Source organism: Phycodurus eques, chromosome 7 (assembly GCF_024500275.1).
Source record: "Phycodurus eques isolate BA_2022a chromosome 7, UOR_Pequ_1.1, whole genome shotgun sequence".
NCBI classification, from domain to species: Eukaryota; Metazoa; Chordata; class Actinopteri; order Syngnathiformes; family Syngnathidae; genus Phycodurus; species Phycodurus eques.
The window spans coordinates 9,585,399-9,602,075 of record NC_084531.1 but is presented as its reverse complement, the minus strand read 5'-3'; the positions used below and the strand labels follow the sequence as shown (position 1 = coordinate 9,602,075).

General features: G+C 39.0%; 3 protein-coding genes across 4 annotated transcripts in view; 2 read left to right on the top strand and 1 right to left on the bottom strand.

Annotated features, from left to right (window-relative positions):
• Positions 1-773: 773 nt before the first annotated feature.
• On the bottom strand, positions 774-4,190 carry LOC133404720 (uncharacterized). The gene is made up of 2 exons (XM_061680885.1): positions 3,977-4,190; positions 774-2,759 (listed from the first exon to the last, which is right to left on the bottom strand). The coding sequence occupies exons 1-2, from the start codon at positions 4,005-4,007 to the stop codon at positions 2,029-2,031; spliced, it is 762 nt and encodes a 253-aa protein (XP_061536869.1). The 5' UTR covers positions 4,008-4,190; the 3' UTR covers positions 774-2,028.
• Positions 4,191-4,228: 38 nt separating this feature from the next.
• On the top strand, positions 4,229-10,030 carry eif3k (eukaryotic translation initiation factor 3, subunit K). 2 transcript variants are annotated; one of them, XM_061681532.1, is made up of 8 exons: positions 4,229-4,398; positions 5,380-5,478; positions 5,546-5,666; positions 7,144-7,218; positions 7,329-7,395; positions 8,245-8,322; positions 9,257-9,382; positions 9,452-10,030. In XM_061681532.1, exons 1-8 carry the CDS (start codon positions 4,343-4,345, stop codon positions 9,481-9,483), a joined length of 654 nt encoding a protein of 217 aa, XP_061537516.1. In that variant the 5' UTR covers positions 4,229-4,342; the 3' UTR covers positions 9,484-10,030. The 2 variants fall into 2 exon arrangements, with proteins under 2 accessions (XP_061537516.1, XP_061537515.1); XM_061681531.1 differs by having other exon boundaries at positions 7,141-7,218.
• Positions 10,031-11,077: 1,047 nt separating this feature from the next.
• zgc:85932 (uncharacterized protein LOC405875 homolog) overlaps positions 11,078-16,677 on the top strand; it is a 31,289-nt gene continuing 25,689 nt past the window's right edge. The window contains 5 exon segments of the mRNA XM_061681530.1: positions 11,078-11,450; positions 12,683-12,752; positions 14,579-14,670; positions 14,672-14,698; positions 16,455-16,588. Coding sequence (XP_061537514.1) covers positions 11,178-11,450; positions 12,683-12,752; positions 14,579-14,670; positions 14,672-14,698; positions 16,455-16,588 — 596 coding nt within the window. The 5' untranslated portion in view covers positions 11,078-11,177.

Genomic DNA, 16,677 nt, shown 5'->3' with positions numbered 1-16,677 from the left:
CACGCTACAAATTGCACTGCACAGCAGAGTGCAAATCACACTGCATCGCATTGCATCACACTGTCTACACACTTTCTGTGTGTCGATTCTTGTCATTAAATCAGCCTAATCTCTATAACACTGCCACATGACATCCATCTAGTTGTCTGATAGCCCATAGATTGATTGTGTATAAATAGTGATGCGGATGGTCTGCGGAGCTATGGAGCAATCACACATTTTGTTAAGACGTTGCTGCAAAAAGGTTCATTTAATTAAAAGACATCATGAGAATAATAACTAAGTCTAACGGAGTCACCTGCCTACACTCTCATTTTCGGTCACTTGACTATAAACTCCCACGTTATGCAGTACAGACCCGCTGAGGACAGCCACTTCACATAAGTGAATGACACCTTTTTTCAGACACTGTGTCTCATTTGTCACATTTTTAGCCCACTGCTAGTTTCTCATGGACTCTTGCATAATAATCTTCAGTTTGTGGCGAAAAAGAGGTGACTGCAGTAGTCAATCAATCAATTCCTTATGTTATTATTACAGTTTTTCTCAATTGCTAAGACACATTTCTTGAAACCATCCATCATTTTCTCAATACTGTAAACAAAAAACCCAATTTTCAAGCTATATTCGCAAAATCTCAGACTCAGAGCTCAAAACCAAACCTCGTCAAATCAGACCCCAGGTCAATCAAAATAGATAACACCACTAATAGTCATCATACACAACATAGAAAAAAGAAAAACACAATGATCTGATCATAAAGCTGTAGGAATAATCTTTATTTTTTGAATAGAAATGCATTTTGTAAAAGAAAACAAAATTCCTGTTTAGCACTTGAAATTGTTTTTCACAATTGCTAAAACACATTTCTTGAAACCTCCACCAATTTTCTCAATACTTTAAACACAAATCCAAAAATTCAACCTACATTCTGATTCTCTGAATCTTCCAGCAAAATCAAACTCTTGACTCAAAACAGACCCTGTCAATCAAAATTAAAAATACCACTGAATAGACATTACCCACAACATAAAAAGAAGAAAAACAATGGAGAGATCATAAAGCTGCAGAAATAATCTTTATTGTTCACAATAGTAAAACAAAAAAAATCCTGTTTAAAAATAATTTTAAAAAAGTACTAGGCCTACAAGTATAATGAAAATTCATGTATTAAAACACCTTTTTGTGTACAGAATTGTATGAACTGTATGTACCTAATGAAACAAGCAATTACCTGTTCATGTCTCTGAATATTAGGACTATGGTGGATACAGTGAGTCTGTTTAGGTCAGGCTGCACTCGCTGCATTCCCGCTTCCCTAATTGTCAAACCATGGAAAACTACATGGTCAACAAAAGTTGCCCATATTTCATCTGAAATACAGTACATAATTGTTCTTTGCCTCATATCTTCTCTCTCTCCTGTTACTCCTCGACCACCGCTTACTCTTACTCTGCCTCTCTCTCTGAATGTCTCTATCCATCGTGAAACTTCAACAAACAGGGCCTCCCTAAATTGGTTTATATTAGTTTCTTCACATCATTAGCCATAAGTGTGATAAATTTTGAGTTGCTGTGTTATGTTCAGACACCTGTTGTCACGATTTGTTAATCGTGTAATAATGGACTGGACCCAAAAGCAGACGGAGGCGGAGGGAGTAGAGGAGAATGGATTATTGAGGAGATGCTCCAGGTAGTATTTCCAATGCGTGAGGGTGGTCTAACGGGTACAGGTGGAGACAGGCTAAAGCGGAGAAACATGAAATGTCGGATGGATCTTGAGACATACGGAAAGTTTTAACTGTACAGAGGTGGCATTGATGATTTTAGTGATAGGAAAGGGACCAATGAAGTGTGGACTGAGCTGACGGGATTCAGTTTGGAGAGGGAGGTCACGGGATGAGAGCCAAACCATCTGACCCACCTTGTTTTCTGGCGTGGGAGAGTGATGAAGATCCGCCAGCCGCTTATTCTTTTCGGCTGAACGAGTAAGGGCAGTCCTGGCGTCCTTCCAAACGGATTGGACTCGTCAAAGGTGCTCCCTCACCACGGGAACTGCCACCACATGCTCCTGTTCCTTAAACAGAGGAGGTTGGCAACCGTAACTTGACATGAAGGGAGACATATCTGTGGGAGAGCTGGTGAGGGAGTTGTGGCCATATTCCAACCATGGGAGAAAGGTGCTCGAGGAGGCGGAATTGTGTGCAGGAACGCAGCGAAGAGCAGACTCCAGGTTTTGATTCGCCCGCTCCTTCTGGCCATTGGATTGGGGGTGGTAGCCGGAGGACAGGCTGGCCCCCGCTCCAGTGTCTGAGGCCTCAACCTCCATAACGAACTGGAGGGAGTGGTCGGGGTGTCTTAGGATGGGGGCACTGGTGAATAATTCCTTTAGGTGCTCAAAGGCCTGGGATGCGGCACTGGTCCACTGTAATTGGGAGCTGGTGGAGGTGAGGCTGGTGAGGGGAACGGGCCACTTTACTGTAATCCCGGCTGAATCTGCTGTAGAAGTTGGCAAAGCCCAGGAAACGTTGCAGTTCTTTGCGGGTGGAGGGAATGGGCCAGTTAACGACTGCTTGGATTTTAGCCTCATCTGGTTGTAGTTGTCCTTTGGCGATGATATATCCCAGGAAGTGTACAGAGGGGAAGTGGAATTCACATTTGTCAGGTTTAACAACGAGGCAGTCTTCAAGTAGGCGTGAAGGACTTGGCGGACATGTTGGCGATGTTCTTCAGGAGAGCGGGAGAAGATGTGGATGTCATCTAAATAGAAAGAGACGAACCGGTTAAGCATATCAGCCTGCGTGGGTTTTCTCCGGGCACTCTGGATTCCTCCCACATCCCAAAAACATGCATGAACACAATGCATGAAACAACCATCCGCACCTTGCGGATGGTTGTTTGTCCGCACTCACATTCACACCTACGGGTAATTTAGAGTCTCCAATTCATGCATGTTTTTGGGATGTGGGAGGAATCCAGAGTGCCCGGAGAAAACCCACGCAGGCACGGGGAGAACATGCAAACTCCACACAGGCGGGGCCGGGGATTGAACCCAGGTCCTCAGAACTGTGAGGCTGACGCTCTAACCAGTCGGCTACCGTCCCGCCACATGAACAACATTACGCGAAAAATACATAAATACTAGAAAACAACACAAATACATATACTGGGCAAAGAAGTGAAAAATGTAATGGGAAATGAAAGTATTAAAAAAAAAAATACAAAAATATACAAATGGCATAATAAAACTTGCGACCCTAGTGAGGAGAAGCGGCTCAGAAAATGGATGGATGGGTCGATGGAATAATAAAAATATTTCACCTCAACATTAACAATTGTTGGAAAAATACAACACATTTTATCCCCCCCAAAAAATAGGGACACAAAAATCTACACATAGGAGACAAAAAAATGACAAGTATTAGAAGCAATATTGGGGGAAAAAATAATCCAAAAGATATTGGGGGAAAAAATACAAAATATATCGGGGCGGGGGAGCGTTCCGATTTAAGTACAAACTAACGTTGCCTTGCGTGTTTGCTGTACTGTCGTGGCCATTATGGTGTCCGAGAAAGCGCAACAAAAATACAAACGAGAAAGCAGTATTTTCTAATTTAGTGTTCGCCTAATAGAAATACGATTATAGTTTGATATGTTTTAATCACTAGTGGTATTAACGTCTGTTTTAGCTGCCTTAAAATACGACTTGCTTTCCTCTCACTATAGTTCCTACCATAAATATAAATCGGTAGATAACCAGCGCAATGTCCGGCTAACCATCGTGCCTATATAGCGGCCATGTTAGAAAGGTGCATGTTCCCATAGAAGGCAATACATGGACACGGAAATTAAGTCGTAACTTGCTTATTCCTCGACCGATTTTCATGAGGATTCCTGATTTGTCAACACCAAAGCATATTCTATCAATAAAAAAAATATTTTAACAAAAAAAAGCAACGACATAAAAAAAAACTTACAAGTGAAAGGGACCCTCAGTTCCCTTGCCATAATTGTACGACGTTTTACGTAACCGTATGCAGCACAATGTACCAACCAGCACCCTGGGTCTTTTGGCTTTCTTGCCGTCCACACAAATGGAATGCGCCGAACGACTTTGACCTCTATCTTAGCGTCACATTCGGCACGGAGCTCAAAATGGACGTGTCGTATCTACCAATACATAGCTATGATTCCTACTCTTGGTCCCTCGGTATTTCTTTTCCGGTCCGTCGCTTTGTCCCTTCCGACTCTCTTTTCACTCAACCGGTGTCTCTTTTCGCTCCACGTGTAGGGATTTAATTCGTGTTTATTGCCCCCTGCGCATTCCACATTTTCCGGAAAAAATGTCTTTCGAGCAGATGAAGGCGAACGTGGGCAAACTCCTGCGAGGAATCGATCGGTAGGAAGGTTACTCGGGCTACATGGAGTGTAACCACATGCTAATTGGAAAGCTAACTACGTTTTCTCACTCAGTGGCTTAAAAACACAAACATATCTGAAGTTAAGTTTGAGTTAACATATTTGTCGCTGTTCTAGAAAGCTTTTATTCGACTTTATGACAGTTTTATGAATATATTATTGTTAAATCGATTATTTTAAGGTTGCACTCCATCCGTCAGCACTCTGTTGTTGTGGTAGCTGTTCCTAGCTTCATGTGGCTAACAAGAATGTAGTTGGATGCTAAAGGCACTTCTGTAACCTCGAGAATTTAGTTGGAGTTTGTACAAAATTATCTATTAATAGAAAACCGATTTATGTTGGGTAAATTGGATTTTTTTTTTTTTAAATGTAGGACGTCACATATTTTGCATTCCTAAACAATAATTATCACGTTTATCCCCACTATTGGGGGTTAATAGTGGCCCCCAAAAATTAGTTGGAGCTTATACAAATGGCAATGCATTATTTAGTGGCAAAATTACATTTTGGTTTATGATAAAATACAAAAGTTAAGGCACTGACAACCTCATATTGTGAGTAGGACACTTACATAGTTGTGTTTGAAGGAATAAAAATAAAATTTTCATAGCATCTCAAGAATTATGTTAGATTTTGTACAAAAACAAATCCAGTTATTTAGTAGGGAAATGACATACTTTGGATCAGGATTTTATACAATATAAATGTATTGAGCGCTTGGGATTACTTGAATAATGTGAATTTTATGACAGCACTTGAAATTACTGTAGTCTGATTAAAAAAAAATAATAATAATTTTTAATTACAAACCAAAAAAATAGATTTTATTCCCCCCCAGGACTTTGGAAGAATTTAGTGGGATTTTATGCAAAACTAGGTTTAGGAATTGATTAGCCTTTATGGTATTTTGATGTTACGATTAAAGAAGTTTAATTAATTTCATTGTCCCACCAAACATCAGCTACAACCCAGAAAACTTGTCCACGTTGGAGCGCTACGTGGAGACACAAGCCCGGGAAAACGCGTACGACCTGGAGGCCAACCTTGCTGTTCTCAAACTGTGAGTCCCTAAAGGCTTATGTGTCATCTTTGTATCATCGTCACTAATGTGATGTCGTTTCCGCCAGCTACCAGTTCAACCCGGCCTACTTCCAGACCAACGTGACGTCCCAGATCCTTCTCAAGGCGCTCACCAACCTGCCCCACACCGACTTCACGCTAAGCAACTGCATGATCGACCAGACACACGTATCCTCTCGGTACTAGCGGCAATTTTATTTAACAATCGCATGATCTCTTATGAAATTTATCAGGATTTTGTACAAAATAAGGAACTTTATTATTTAGTAGGACTCTCACGTACAGCTCTGGAATAAAATTGAGCCTGCTGCAAAATTACCAGTTTTTCTGGTTTTGCTTTTTATAAATACGTTTAATTATTTATTTATTTTTTTCAAATTAAATGTAATTTATTTCGAATAGAACATTTTCACACAATAACTACACAATATATGTATAAAAATTAAAGAAACAAAATATTTATTATAAATATATTTATATGCATATAAATGAAAGATGGTCTAAATACTAAAATATTTTTTCTATTTTGTATATTCATTATCTTGAATTCTGCTACCCCCCACCCAACAGCATCTCAAGATTTTAGTTGCATTTTGTACAAAAAGCAAAGCACTTATAAGTTGGAAAATGACAAAATATGTAAATGTTAACCCAGTGATATTGACATTTTTGGTTACTTAAAATAATAAGGCACTTAAAAAAGACAACCTCAAAAGAATTAAGTTACATTTTGGATGAACATTTTTCACAAGAATTAAGTAGGCTTGTATTCCAAATTTAGTAGAAAACTGATACAGTACTTTAAGTTACCTAAAAATATGACACAAAAAATTACTTACAACCTCACAAGAATTTATTTGGATTTTTTTACAAAAAAAATTCTCAAGAATTTAGTAGTAAAGTTATTTTGCTGAAATTAGTAAAACACTGACATTTTGGGTCACCTAAAAATATGACTTAAAAAAGTAATTGATCTACTCTTACAACCTCATAAGGGTTTAGTTGGATTTTGTACACTGACACTTGGAGAATTAAAAGAAGAAAAAAAAAAAAAAGAAATGGCCTTTTTATGACTTCATAATCCCACAAGAATGTAGTATGTCTTTTGAGCAAAATAACTTATTTCCTAGCACACTCACATATCCATATTTGTAATTTTTGTTATAGTTTCCCCCAAGAATTTACAACAAAAATGAATGCACTGTTTTATTAGGAAGCCAACAAGCTATTCCTTTTATGTGTCCCTATGACCCACCCAGAATCTAGTAGAATGCTGTACTAAAGTTAATGCAGTGAAATGTTTGGTATACTTAAAAAATTATGAAAATGATATTCCCTTTTTATATGCCGTTACAACTCAAAATTAGTAGGATTCTGTTTTTTTTCCACAAAAAATAATTCTCTGTAATTAGTATAAAACTTGCATTTTGTGTTGCTTGGAAAAAAATAACATCTGAAGAATTTAGTTGGATTTTACTACAAAAACAAATTCACCTACTCCTCAAATTCACCAAGGAAATTCACATATATTGGAGTTGTTTAATTAAAACAATGATATTCTCTATAATCGCGTGTCCTCTTAAGCATTTAGGATTTACTACAAAAGTTGGGTTGGGGGTCCATTTCCTTGACTACAGTGTCGCAGCAAGAGGAGCGCCCCATCAGGCAGATCCTCTACCTGGGAAACCTGCTGGAGACCTGCCACTTCCAGAGCTTCTGGGTAACACACACACACACAAACAAACAAACATACACATACACACACACACATACACACACACAGGATGTGTATTTTCTAACGTAGCAAAATCTCTCTTGTGTTCTTCACAGACGAGTCTTGAGGAAAATCGGGAGCTCATTGACGGAATTACTGGCTTTGAAGACTCTGTCCGCAAGTGTGAGTTTGTACATCACAACATGATAATCAATACAAAATGCAAATATAACATTTCAACACAGAATACATTTTACAAAAGACATATGTTGTTGTATATTATAATGTGGAAGATGAATAAATTCTTAATAATTCAAATAGTCATTTACGATATGACTATTTGAATGAAGTAAAAAAAAAGTTTAAAAGTGTTACAATTTATTTCAAGAATAAATTTGTAATAATTCAAGTTATTTTGTAACAAAAGCTGTTACACAAAATCTTGTAATGTTATAAGAATATAGTTGTACGTTAAAGAGAAAAATGTCATGATTTTGGGAAAGTTGTAGGTTTGAGGAGGACAAAGTCATAATTTCCCAGCGATTACTATTCAGTACTTTATAATAATAAAGTTGTAATATAAGGAGAAGATGTGTTCATTTGAAGAATCATAATTGCACAAGAATGAATTCTGAATATTAGAGCCAAAAGGTATTTTTTGAGAATAAAATGAGAAAATTGCAAAAAAAGGTATAATTTCACAAAAATATAGCCCCAGTATTCTCTACAAAAAGTCATAATTTGACCTATGTTAAATTTTTATTTTACAATAATAATGTCCTACTATTATGAAAAAACGAGGTATAATTTTATTGGTATACAGCCATAAGTGTACGAGAATAAAGTTGTAATATTAATAATTGTAATATTAATAATAAAATATGAAAACCACCCAAAGTTATATGGAATTTTTACAAGGTAAGAAAAGTTATTTTCAGTGGAACCTTTTTGAAGTAAAGTCTTAATATAAGGCAACCAAATTGACATTTTGAAGCTGACAATGCAAATGAAGCGTTTTTGTTGGCTGTGCAGTCATCTGCCATGTGGTGGGCATCACTTACCAGACCATAGATCGCCGCCTGCTGGCTGAGATGCTGGGAGACCCTCTGGGTAAGTTTAAACAAGCACAGTGGTACCTTAACTGGCGACGTTTTATTCGTTCCGGGACCTAGCTTGATGTAAGAGTCTCTTTCTCGATATGTATTTATTTATGTTGTTATGTGAGCAAAAATTTGACTTAAGTGAGAGCTTCAGACACTCCGCCCCTAGATGGCGGCAGCGAACATCATTATCTAGCCACTATCAGTTCCTGTTGGTTAACTCACAGTGAAAGTACAGGTCTGTGTTGTGTTTTGGGGCGAGCATTTTCTTTTTTTTTCTTTTTTTTTTTTTTTGCAGGTAATTTGCCAAATTATTTTTTTTCTATTCATAGATCCTGAGAGAGCGCTGAGAAGAAGCATATGTCCGTTGAATTAAAGCTTGAAATCATAGAAATATACGAGTGAGCGTATCAAATCAATTTTACCCATTGAAATAAAGTGAGATGCCGTTAACCCGTGCCAGCCCCGCCCAAAACAGTTTTTATATAGAGAAAAATAGCACTGTATTGTAAAATATAAAGCATACAAACACATAGTAGTTAAGTATCATGTCTTGACCTGTACCTTTAAGGGGGTGTGGCCTATTGCGTGACATCAGGAGCTCCGACTCAAGACATTTAGCATGCAATTCGTTTGCATGTGCTCCTTGCGAGTGTATTCCTATTGTATTTGTGTTTGTTTGGTTGTCCAATTCGATAAAGAGCTAGTACGTCTCCGACTGTGGCTCTCCGTGCCCACATGCGAGGGCATTATAGTCTTTTAATCGCTCATTTTGTCCCTTCACTTGAACGGCGCGTATCTGAAGCTAAAAGCAAAAAATTCAACCAAGCGACGGCTCATAACTGGAAAAACTCGGGCACAAGTCAAAGTACCACCTTAACAGTAAGTCCAGATTACTATATGAACAATTTTGTACTGATGCATGTGTGTATGTCGCATTCCAGACACACAGGTGAAGATGTGGATGAACAAGTACAACTGGACGGAAACAGAGGACGGACAGATCTTCGTCTTCAACCAGGAGGAGAGCGTCAAGCCAAAGAACATCGTGGAGAAGATCGACTTTGAAAGTCAGTGCAACAACATGAGGAGGTGTCGGGCCTTCTGTTAACTAAACATCCTTTTTTCTTCTTCTACAGGTGTGTCAAGCATCATGGCCACCTCCCAGTGACACACACACGTTGAAGACGCTCATTTACACAATTTTACACACAATCAAAATAAATTTCGTTTCTGATCGAGTGTGTACTTTTGAACATATTCACGTGATGTTATCTCGTCACGTGTGCACACACACACACACAGTCATGATACAAAAGTCAATTGTTAACCCAGATGAACAACATGCATCCATCCATTTTCTTTTCCGCTTATCCTCACTCGGGACTAAACTGAAGTGAACACTAACACAGCCCCATACCATCGCAGATGCTGGCTTTTGAACTTTGCGTCCAAATCAGGCCAGGGTGGTTCTTTTCCTCTGTGGCCCGGAGAACACGGCGTCCACAATTCCCAAAAACAATTTGAAATGTGGACTCGTCGGACCACAGAACACTTTTCCACTATGCATCAGTCCATCTTAGATGAGCTCGGGGTACACCCTGAACTGGTCGCCAGCCATTCGCAGGGCACATATGAACAAAGAACCATTCGTGCAAACATTCACACTTAAGGGAAATTTAGAGTCTTCAATCAACCTAGCATGCATGTTTTTGGGATTGGGGGGGGGGGGGGGGGGGGCAGGAGTGTGTGGAGAAAACCCACTCAGGCATGGGGAGAACATGCAAACTCTACACAGGCGGGGACGGGATTTGAACCTCGGTCCTCAGAACTGTGAGGCAGATGTGCTAACCAGTCACACACTGTGCAGCCTTACTGTGCAACAGTGGAGTTTTATTTTTTATACTGGCAACTGCAGGTTTTTTTTTTTTTAATAATGGATAATTATTGAAAATTTCAGTCAGACAGAACAAGCTGTTTGAAAAGTAAGCAAAATAAATCATATGTATAATACAATACCACATTGGATTTGATTATTGTAAGTGCTACACCCTAACAACAGGACAATGTGGGATAGGACAGGTGCAGGAGCAGGACAAGAGTAGCGTACCTGGCTGTACAACTGGCGTATGGTGGGAACTGGTATGTAAATTATAAAAACTCTTTACCTCCTACAGGAGTTCCCAGAATGCATTGCACCATCAAATGTTGAATTATTGTAGTTATAAGAATGATTTCTTGTTGTCTGTGTGTGTTCATGTAACCAATAGTTATTTGAATGTGGGCCTTACTTAAATGTCACATTTATTTCATTTACATTGATTTATGTTGCACTTTAAAAAAAATATATTATATACAGACAGATAGATCTATCTATCGATCGATCGATCTATTTTTATATATATATATATATATAGATAGATTTTTTTTTTTTTTTTTATGACATCGTGACTTTAGGTGGTGTGTGATACAGTGACCTCACGGTGAATTCCTCTATTAAATATGAATAGCTTAACAGGACTGTGTTGTTAAAAGTTAAAATTCAAGAATTCTTTAATAAAGATGTCTGCACATTTTTAGCGGAGAGCTTCTCATTCTTCTGAAATTTTTCAATTTCACAAGAATAGTCTTGATACAGTTTAAGGAAAATAAGTCCTTGAAGGAAAACAATCTGAATGTTGTTGTGCCATCTCGAAACTGGTTCATATTTCACAGCGCCTGCAGCCTTGCGCGTGACGTCATCCGCCCAGGTTCAGGTGAGACGTCCCGTGCTTTGAGGGCGTGTCGTCGTTCATGTTCGACGGGCAACACCCACAACAAGTCCCGAGCTGACCCGGACTACTCCCCTGTACAGTCCTCGCGGAGATGGAGAAGTCTCCGAGTTTGTCCTCCGAGGGTTCCGTGCCGCTGCCGGCGCCGGCGGACGACGACGACGACAGCTCGGCGTGCTCCGACGAGTTGCTGGGCTCCCAGTCGCGCCGCTGGCTCGCCGAACTGATGGCGGCGGACAAGCCCGGCAGCGACTTTGGCGTCAACGGCGAGAGGATGGCGGTGGGCCGCGACGGGCTCTTCATCGACTACCATTTCCCCCTCGGGGAACTCGAAATGAAGTCCGGCGTCAAGTGGAAGCGACCCAAGGTCAACCACGACACTTTTATTATCATTCACAACCTGCAGATGCGTTCACTTTCACGTTATTACTCCAGTCGACGTGTTAATCATTATTTATCGTATTTAGTAAATATATTACACAGTCAATTCCGTGTCTGAATATTTGTTTTATTATAATAATAGTTGTTTTATTTACTAAAAAAAAGTGAATTTTTATACTGTTGTCATAAGTTATTCAGCATCAGAATCCTAATTTAATATTATAGTGGTTTTATTTAAAATTAAATAAAATGATGAATACTGTCAAGTTATTCTGCATCTGAATCCGGTGGTGTTTATTTAAAAAGAAAAATATAATACAGTCAAGTTACGTAGTGATTACACATCTGACTCCTTTAATATAGTTTTAGTCATACAAATATGAAAAAATATACTAATAGTTATAGTTCTATTTATTTTAAAATGAAAAAGTATTGATACTGGAAGCACAGTGAACGACTGGTTAGCACATCTACCTCACAGTTCTGGGTTCAAATCCGGCCTCACCTGTGTGTAGTTTACATGTTCTAACCCATGCCTGCGTGGGTTTTCTCCGAGGACTCCGGTTTCCTCCCACATCCCAAAAATATGCATGCTGGGTTAATTGAAGACTCTAAATCAGTGATTTCCAACCTTTATGGAGCCACGGCACATATTTTACAATTGAAAAATCTCACGGCACACCAACAAACAAAAATGTCACAAAAGGTGGATACATTAATTACTGTATTTACTTCTTGCCATCTAATAGAAGAGCATTTATTTGTTATGTCTGTCACTTTTCCTCAGGCATAAATAGATGAATAAAGATACATTATTTCTTGGAAATAATATTTTTTTTTGGCAGCACAGTGGGCGACGAGTTAGAGTGTCTGCCTCACAATTCTGAGGATCGGGGTTCAAATCCCGGCCCCGCCTATGTGGAGTTTGCATGTTCTCCCCCGTGCCTGCGTGGGTTTTCTCCGGGCAACCAGTGTCCGTTGTTGACTGCTAACCAGTCGCCCACCATGCCGCGAAAACTTTTACCCTGTGGGGCAACTAAGGGAGCAATGCAATAACTTTCAGTATTATTATATAGTACCCAATACTGCCAGAAAGGCCCGAATAGCAAGTACACAGCGCACACATCTGTGACCGGTGAGCCTTGTAAGCCTAATTGCAGCATAGGTTTTTTTGAAAACTATTGAAAGACATCTCCCCCATTTCATTCCCTTTGCTAGGAGCTGTGCCCGTCACCTCAGTTCACCGTCGATGGAGCATCACGCTTGGATGTTCGCCAGGGAAAGCTCAGTGAGTGGACAAGCAGACTAAATTGTTTTAGTGTCACCTATCCATCCGTCTGGTATTTCCACCCATCCATCTTCTCAGCCACTTATCCTCACAAGGATCATGGGAGTGCTGGAGCCTATCCCAGCTATCATTGGGCAAGAGGCGGGGCACACCCTGAACTGGTAGCCAGCCAATCGCAGGGCACGTATAAACAAACAACCATTCACACTCACACCAGATGAAACCGGAGTGCCCGGAGAAAACCCACAAAGGAAGAACATGCAAACTCCACACAGGCGGGGCCGGGGATTGAACCAGGGTCTTCAGAATTGTGAGGCAGACGCTCTAACCAGCCCGCTGCCGTGTTTGGAGATATAAATATAAAATAAGACACGGCCACACAGGACACTTTCCGAACCGGAAATTCATTAATACGTCACTGCAGCGGTCACTTGAGAACGGGGGCACGGTTAAACATACATTATTGATAAATATTTGTAACGTAAGATAAGATAACATTTATTGGTCCCCCAATAAGGAAATGTTCATCTTTTCAGCAGTGATAGTGGATATAGGAAATATAAATATATAATATAAATAACATGCAATAGAAGACATCTGGACAGGAACTATATTGTAAGTATGTTACTAAAAATGTAAAATCACCTGTATATCAAAATAGAGAATATCACTGGAGAGAGATTTGAAACGAATAAAATGAGCCCTAGTTTGTAAGAATCGGATAAGGATTAAGGATTTTATAGCACTTTTTATGTTGCAAATTGGCCCAAATTTACTTGTCCAGAAATCAATGTAAATCAGTAGGAAATTTGTGACCAAAACCTTGACTCTTTGGTAGAAAAATGCCTGTAAATTCGTTTTATTAGTTGAAAACGTGATGTTTAAACAGGCCATTTTCAGACTTTTTAATGGTGGCGTCAGCTCGAACCAATCATCAGATTTACTTCAAACTTCACAGAAAATAACTGTGTAATTAGCTAACTTGAATTGATATTGTTGTGTATGTGTTCATAAACCTTTGTTTGACAAGATTATTTTGAATGCGCTTATCAAACAACACGTCGCTATCCTGGACCGCCTTGCCCACCACCACGATTAAAACACAGGTCTACAGTCAGTGGGAGGAGGTCTTCTACCTAGGGGAAACACTGCAAGGGGAAAGGGAACAGCAAAATTCACATTAATTTACAGTATATCTATGATTCAACCTTTGCGGATTACCAAAACCTGGATGACTGAAAATCTACACGGACAATAAGACACTGTATGTAGCTGTTTTGAAAATCATATTTGACTTTTCTAATTAGGAAGGGTTCTGCAAACGCACGTATGAAACTTGCAGCATTCTGTTAGTTAGAGCTCTCACTGCCAAGAGGAATATATAGGCCGCAATTGCAGTGTCTGTAATCTGTAGTTTTTTTTACAGGAGCAGGTGATTGGCCTATTGCCCAACCCCAGCACCTGGTATTCCTAGGTGGTCTCCCATCCACGTACTAAGCCTGTTTATCTTCTGAGATCAGACATAATCTGGCAGCATGTGGGGATTTGACTGGCTGGTTCAGTACCTCCAACAAAGTAAAGAACCACTGCTCTAAAATGACCGCTCAACGAAAATGGCATACTTCCTGTGTCTTTTCAAGTGTGGGTTCTTGAGAATTTTTTTGTTTTTCCCCTTGTAATACACGTGCATACCAAGTTCATGTTGCTAACTGTAACTGGTTTAGGGGGCTGAATTTTCTAAACTTTGTGAAAGTGTTTGAGGAGCCGAGTCTGCAGTGTTTTTAACTGCACATACGCGGGTCCTCCTCAACTTCCTGTTTCCTCAGGTGACTGCTGGCTGCTTTCCGCCATCGCATCTCTGGCCATTCACCAGCATCTGCTCCGCGAGGTGGTTCCTCCCGGACAAAGCTTCCAGGACTGGATACAACGGCTGCTTCGTCTTCAGGGTAAACGCGTCCGTGTTGTTATTAGTGTTCACTTTGGATTTATTTGATGGGCCGAACCTTACATGAACTTTATAAGGTTTCATTGTGACACATTTTGTTATGCCTGAGGGAGAGTTTATTGGCCACAGCAAAACCTGTTTCAGTATACACTGCATGAAACCACAAAGGATTATTTGGGCCACGTCGAAAAGAGCAAAAAAAAAAGATTACACTGTACAATGAGAATGAAGTTGTAATTTTATGGGTAAAGGTTGTATTTTTTTCGAGATATAAAGACACAAGTTTATGAGAGTACAGTTGTATTTTTCAAGTGACGGAAGGATATCAGAGAAGCAGTTTGCTTTTATCTTGAACAATTTTTATCTTAATTCTCATAAAATTATGAATTTATTCTAAAAAAAAATATTGCTTCTTTAAGGTTAGATGTTTTTTGAAATACAAAATAGTTATTCTTGTAAAATTACAACTTCTTCAGAAAAATGAGACTTTATTCTCATAAGATTATGATTTAAAAAACAATACTTTATTCTTCCCAAAATATGACTTTATTCTCGATAGTTTTTTTACTTTTTGTTCTTGAAAAATATGACTATATCTTTTAAGGTTATGACTTTTTCTGAAATATGATTACTTTGTATCTTGAAAAATACAATTTAAAAAAAAACCTACAACTTTATTCTAATAAGATTACAGCTTCTTTATTTGGAAAAATCTGGTTGTTTTAGGATTCATTCTTTAGTCTCAAAAAATACTTAGCGTTCCAAACATGAACGAACCTTTTTCCATTCATCCATCCATTTTCCGTAGAGCTTATCTTCACTAGTGTCGTGGGCGTGCTGGAGCCTATCCCAGCTGACTCTGGGTGAGAGGCGGGCTACACCCTGAACTGGTCGTCAGCCAATCGCCGATTTAAACAACCATTCGCACTCACATTCACACCTACGGACAATTTATAGTCTTCAGTTAACCTACCATGCATGTTTTTGCTTTTATTTTTTAAAGAGAATTCCTTACAATGTACTTTTTAATTAGGAAAAACAATTACCTTTTCTTTTCTTGAAAATATACTTTATTTATAAAATTACAATTTTTTATCTGGTGAAAAATACAACTTTATTCTCAAAACTTATTCTCAGTTAGACTACAACTTCTATATGGAAAAATCTGACTCTCTTCTGAGATTTAAATTTTCCTAAATTTAGAAAAAAATTATGACTTTATTCTTGTAAGATTAAGACATTTGTCTCAACAAAATATGACTCATCTTGAAAAAAATACATCTTTATTCTCGAAAAATTATTTGTAATCCTAATGTTCAGAATGTAGTCAGGCTGCATTTTGCTTTGCGTATGCTGTCTTGACGTAAATGTGCTATGATGTCATTGTTTACGCATTTGCAAATATGGCGGCTTCTGTACAGAGTTGGTCTGTGACGGAGAGCTTGTTTTTTACTACTTGTAACTTGTAGCTGTTGCTTTATTAAAAGTATAAAAATAATCGCAACTACCGTGCTGAATAGACAACTGACCTCCATCTTGATAAATCATGTAATGTTTACGTCGATTTGCGCATGTCACACGTCTGTAAAACGGCTGTTTCGATTAAATGTAGTGGCACATGTAAACACACCAGATCAGAATAGATCACGTCACATGTAAACAGTTGACCTGAGACTTTCAGTTGCAATGATTTTAATCAGAATGAAACACGGTGTCCATGTAAATCCGGCTGCTGTGTCTCTCCTCACCCTCTGCAGTTCTGGCAGTACGGTCAGTGGGAGGAGGTCCACATCGACGACCTGCTGCCAACGTACGGCAACAGTCTGATCTACCTGAGCTCGCCCGAAAAACGAGAGTTCTGGAGCTCCCTGCTTGAAAAGGCGTATGCCAAGTGAGGACCGCTTTCTGTCTCTTTCTCCAGTTACTTTGCAATTTAATGTCATCCATCTTTCTACTACAGTATATATGGTTGAAATTGGA

Coding starts and splice junctions, on each gene's coding strand:
- LOC133404720 (XM_061680885.1), bottom strand. CDS start 4,007: ATGGCAAGGGAACTGAGGGTCCCTTTCACTT. Junction 2,760..3,976: donor ACTGAGGGTCCCTTTCACTT/GTAAGTTTTTTT, acceptor CTTTCTATTTAG/ATGACATCCACATCTTCTCC.
- eif3k (XM_061681531.1), top strand. CDS start 4,343: ATGTCTTTCGAGCAGATGAAGGCGAACGTGGGCAAACTCCTGCGAGGA. Junction 8,323..9,256: donor GATGCTGGGAGACCCTCTGG/GTAAGTTTAAAC, acceptor GTCGCATTCCAG/ACACACAGGTGAAGATGTGG. Junction 9,383..9,451: donor GGAGAAGATCGACTTTGAAA/GTCAGTGCAACA, acceptor CTTCTTCTACAG/GTGTGTCAAGCATCATGGCC.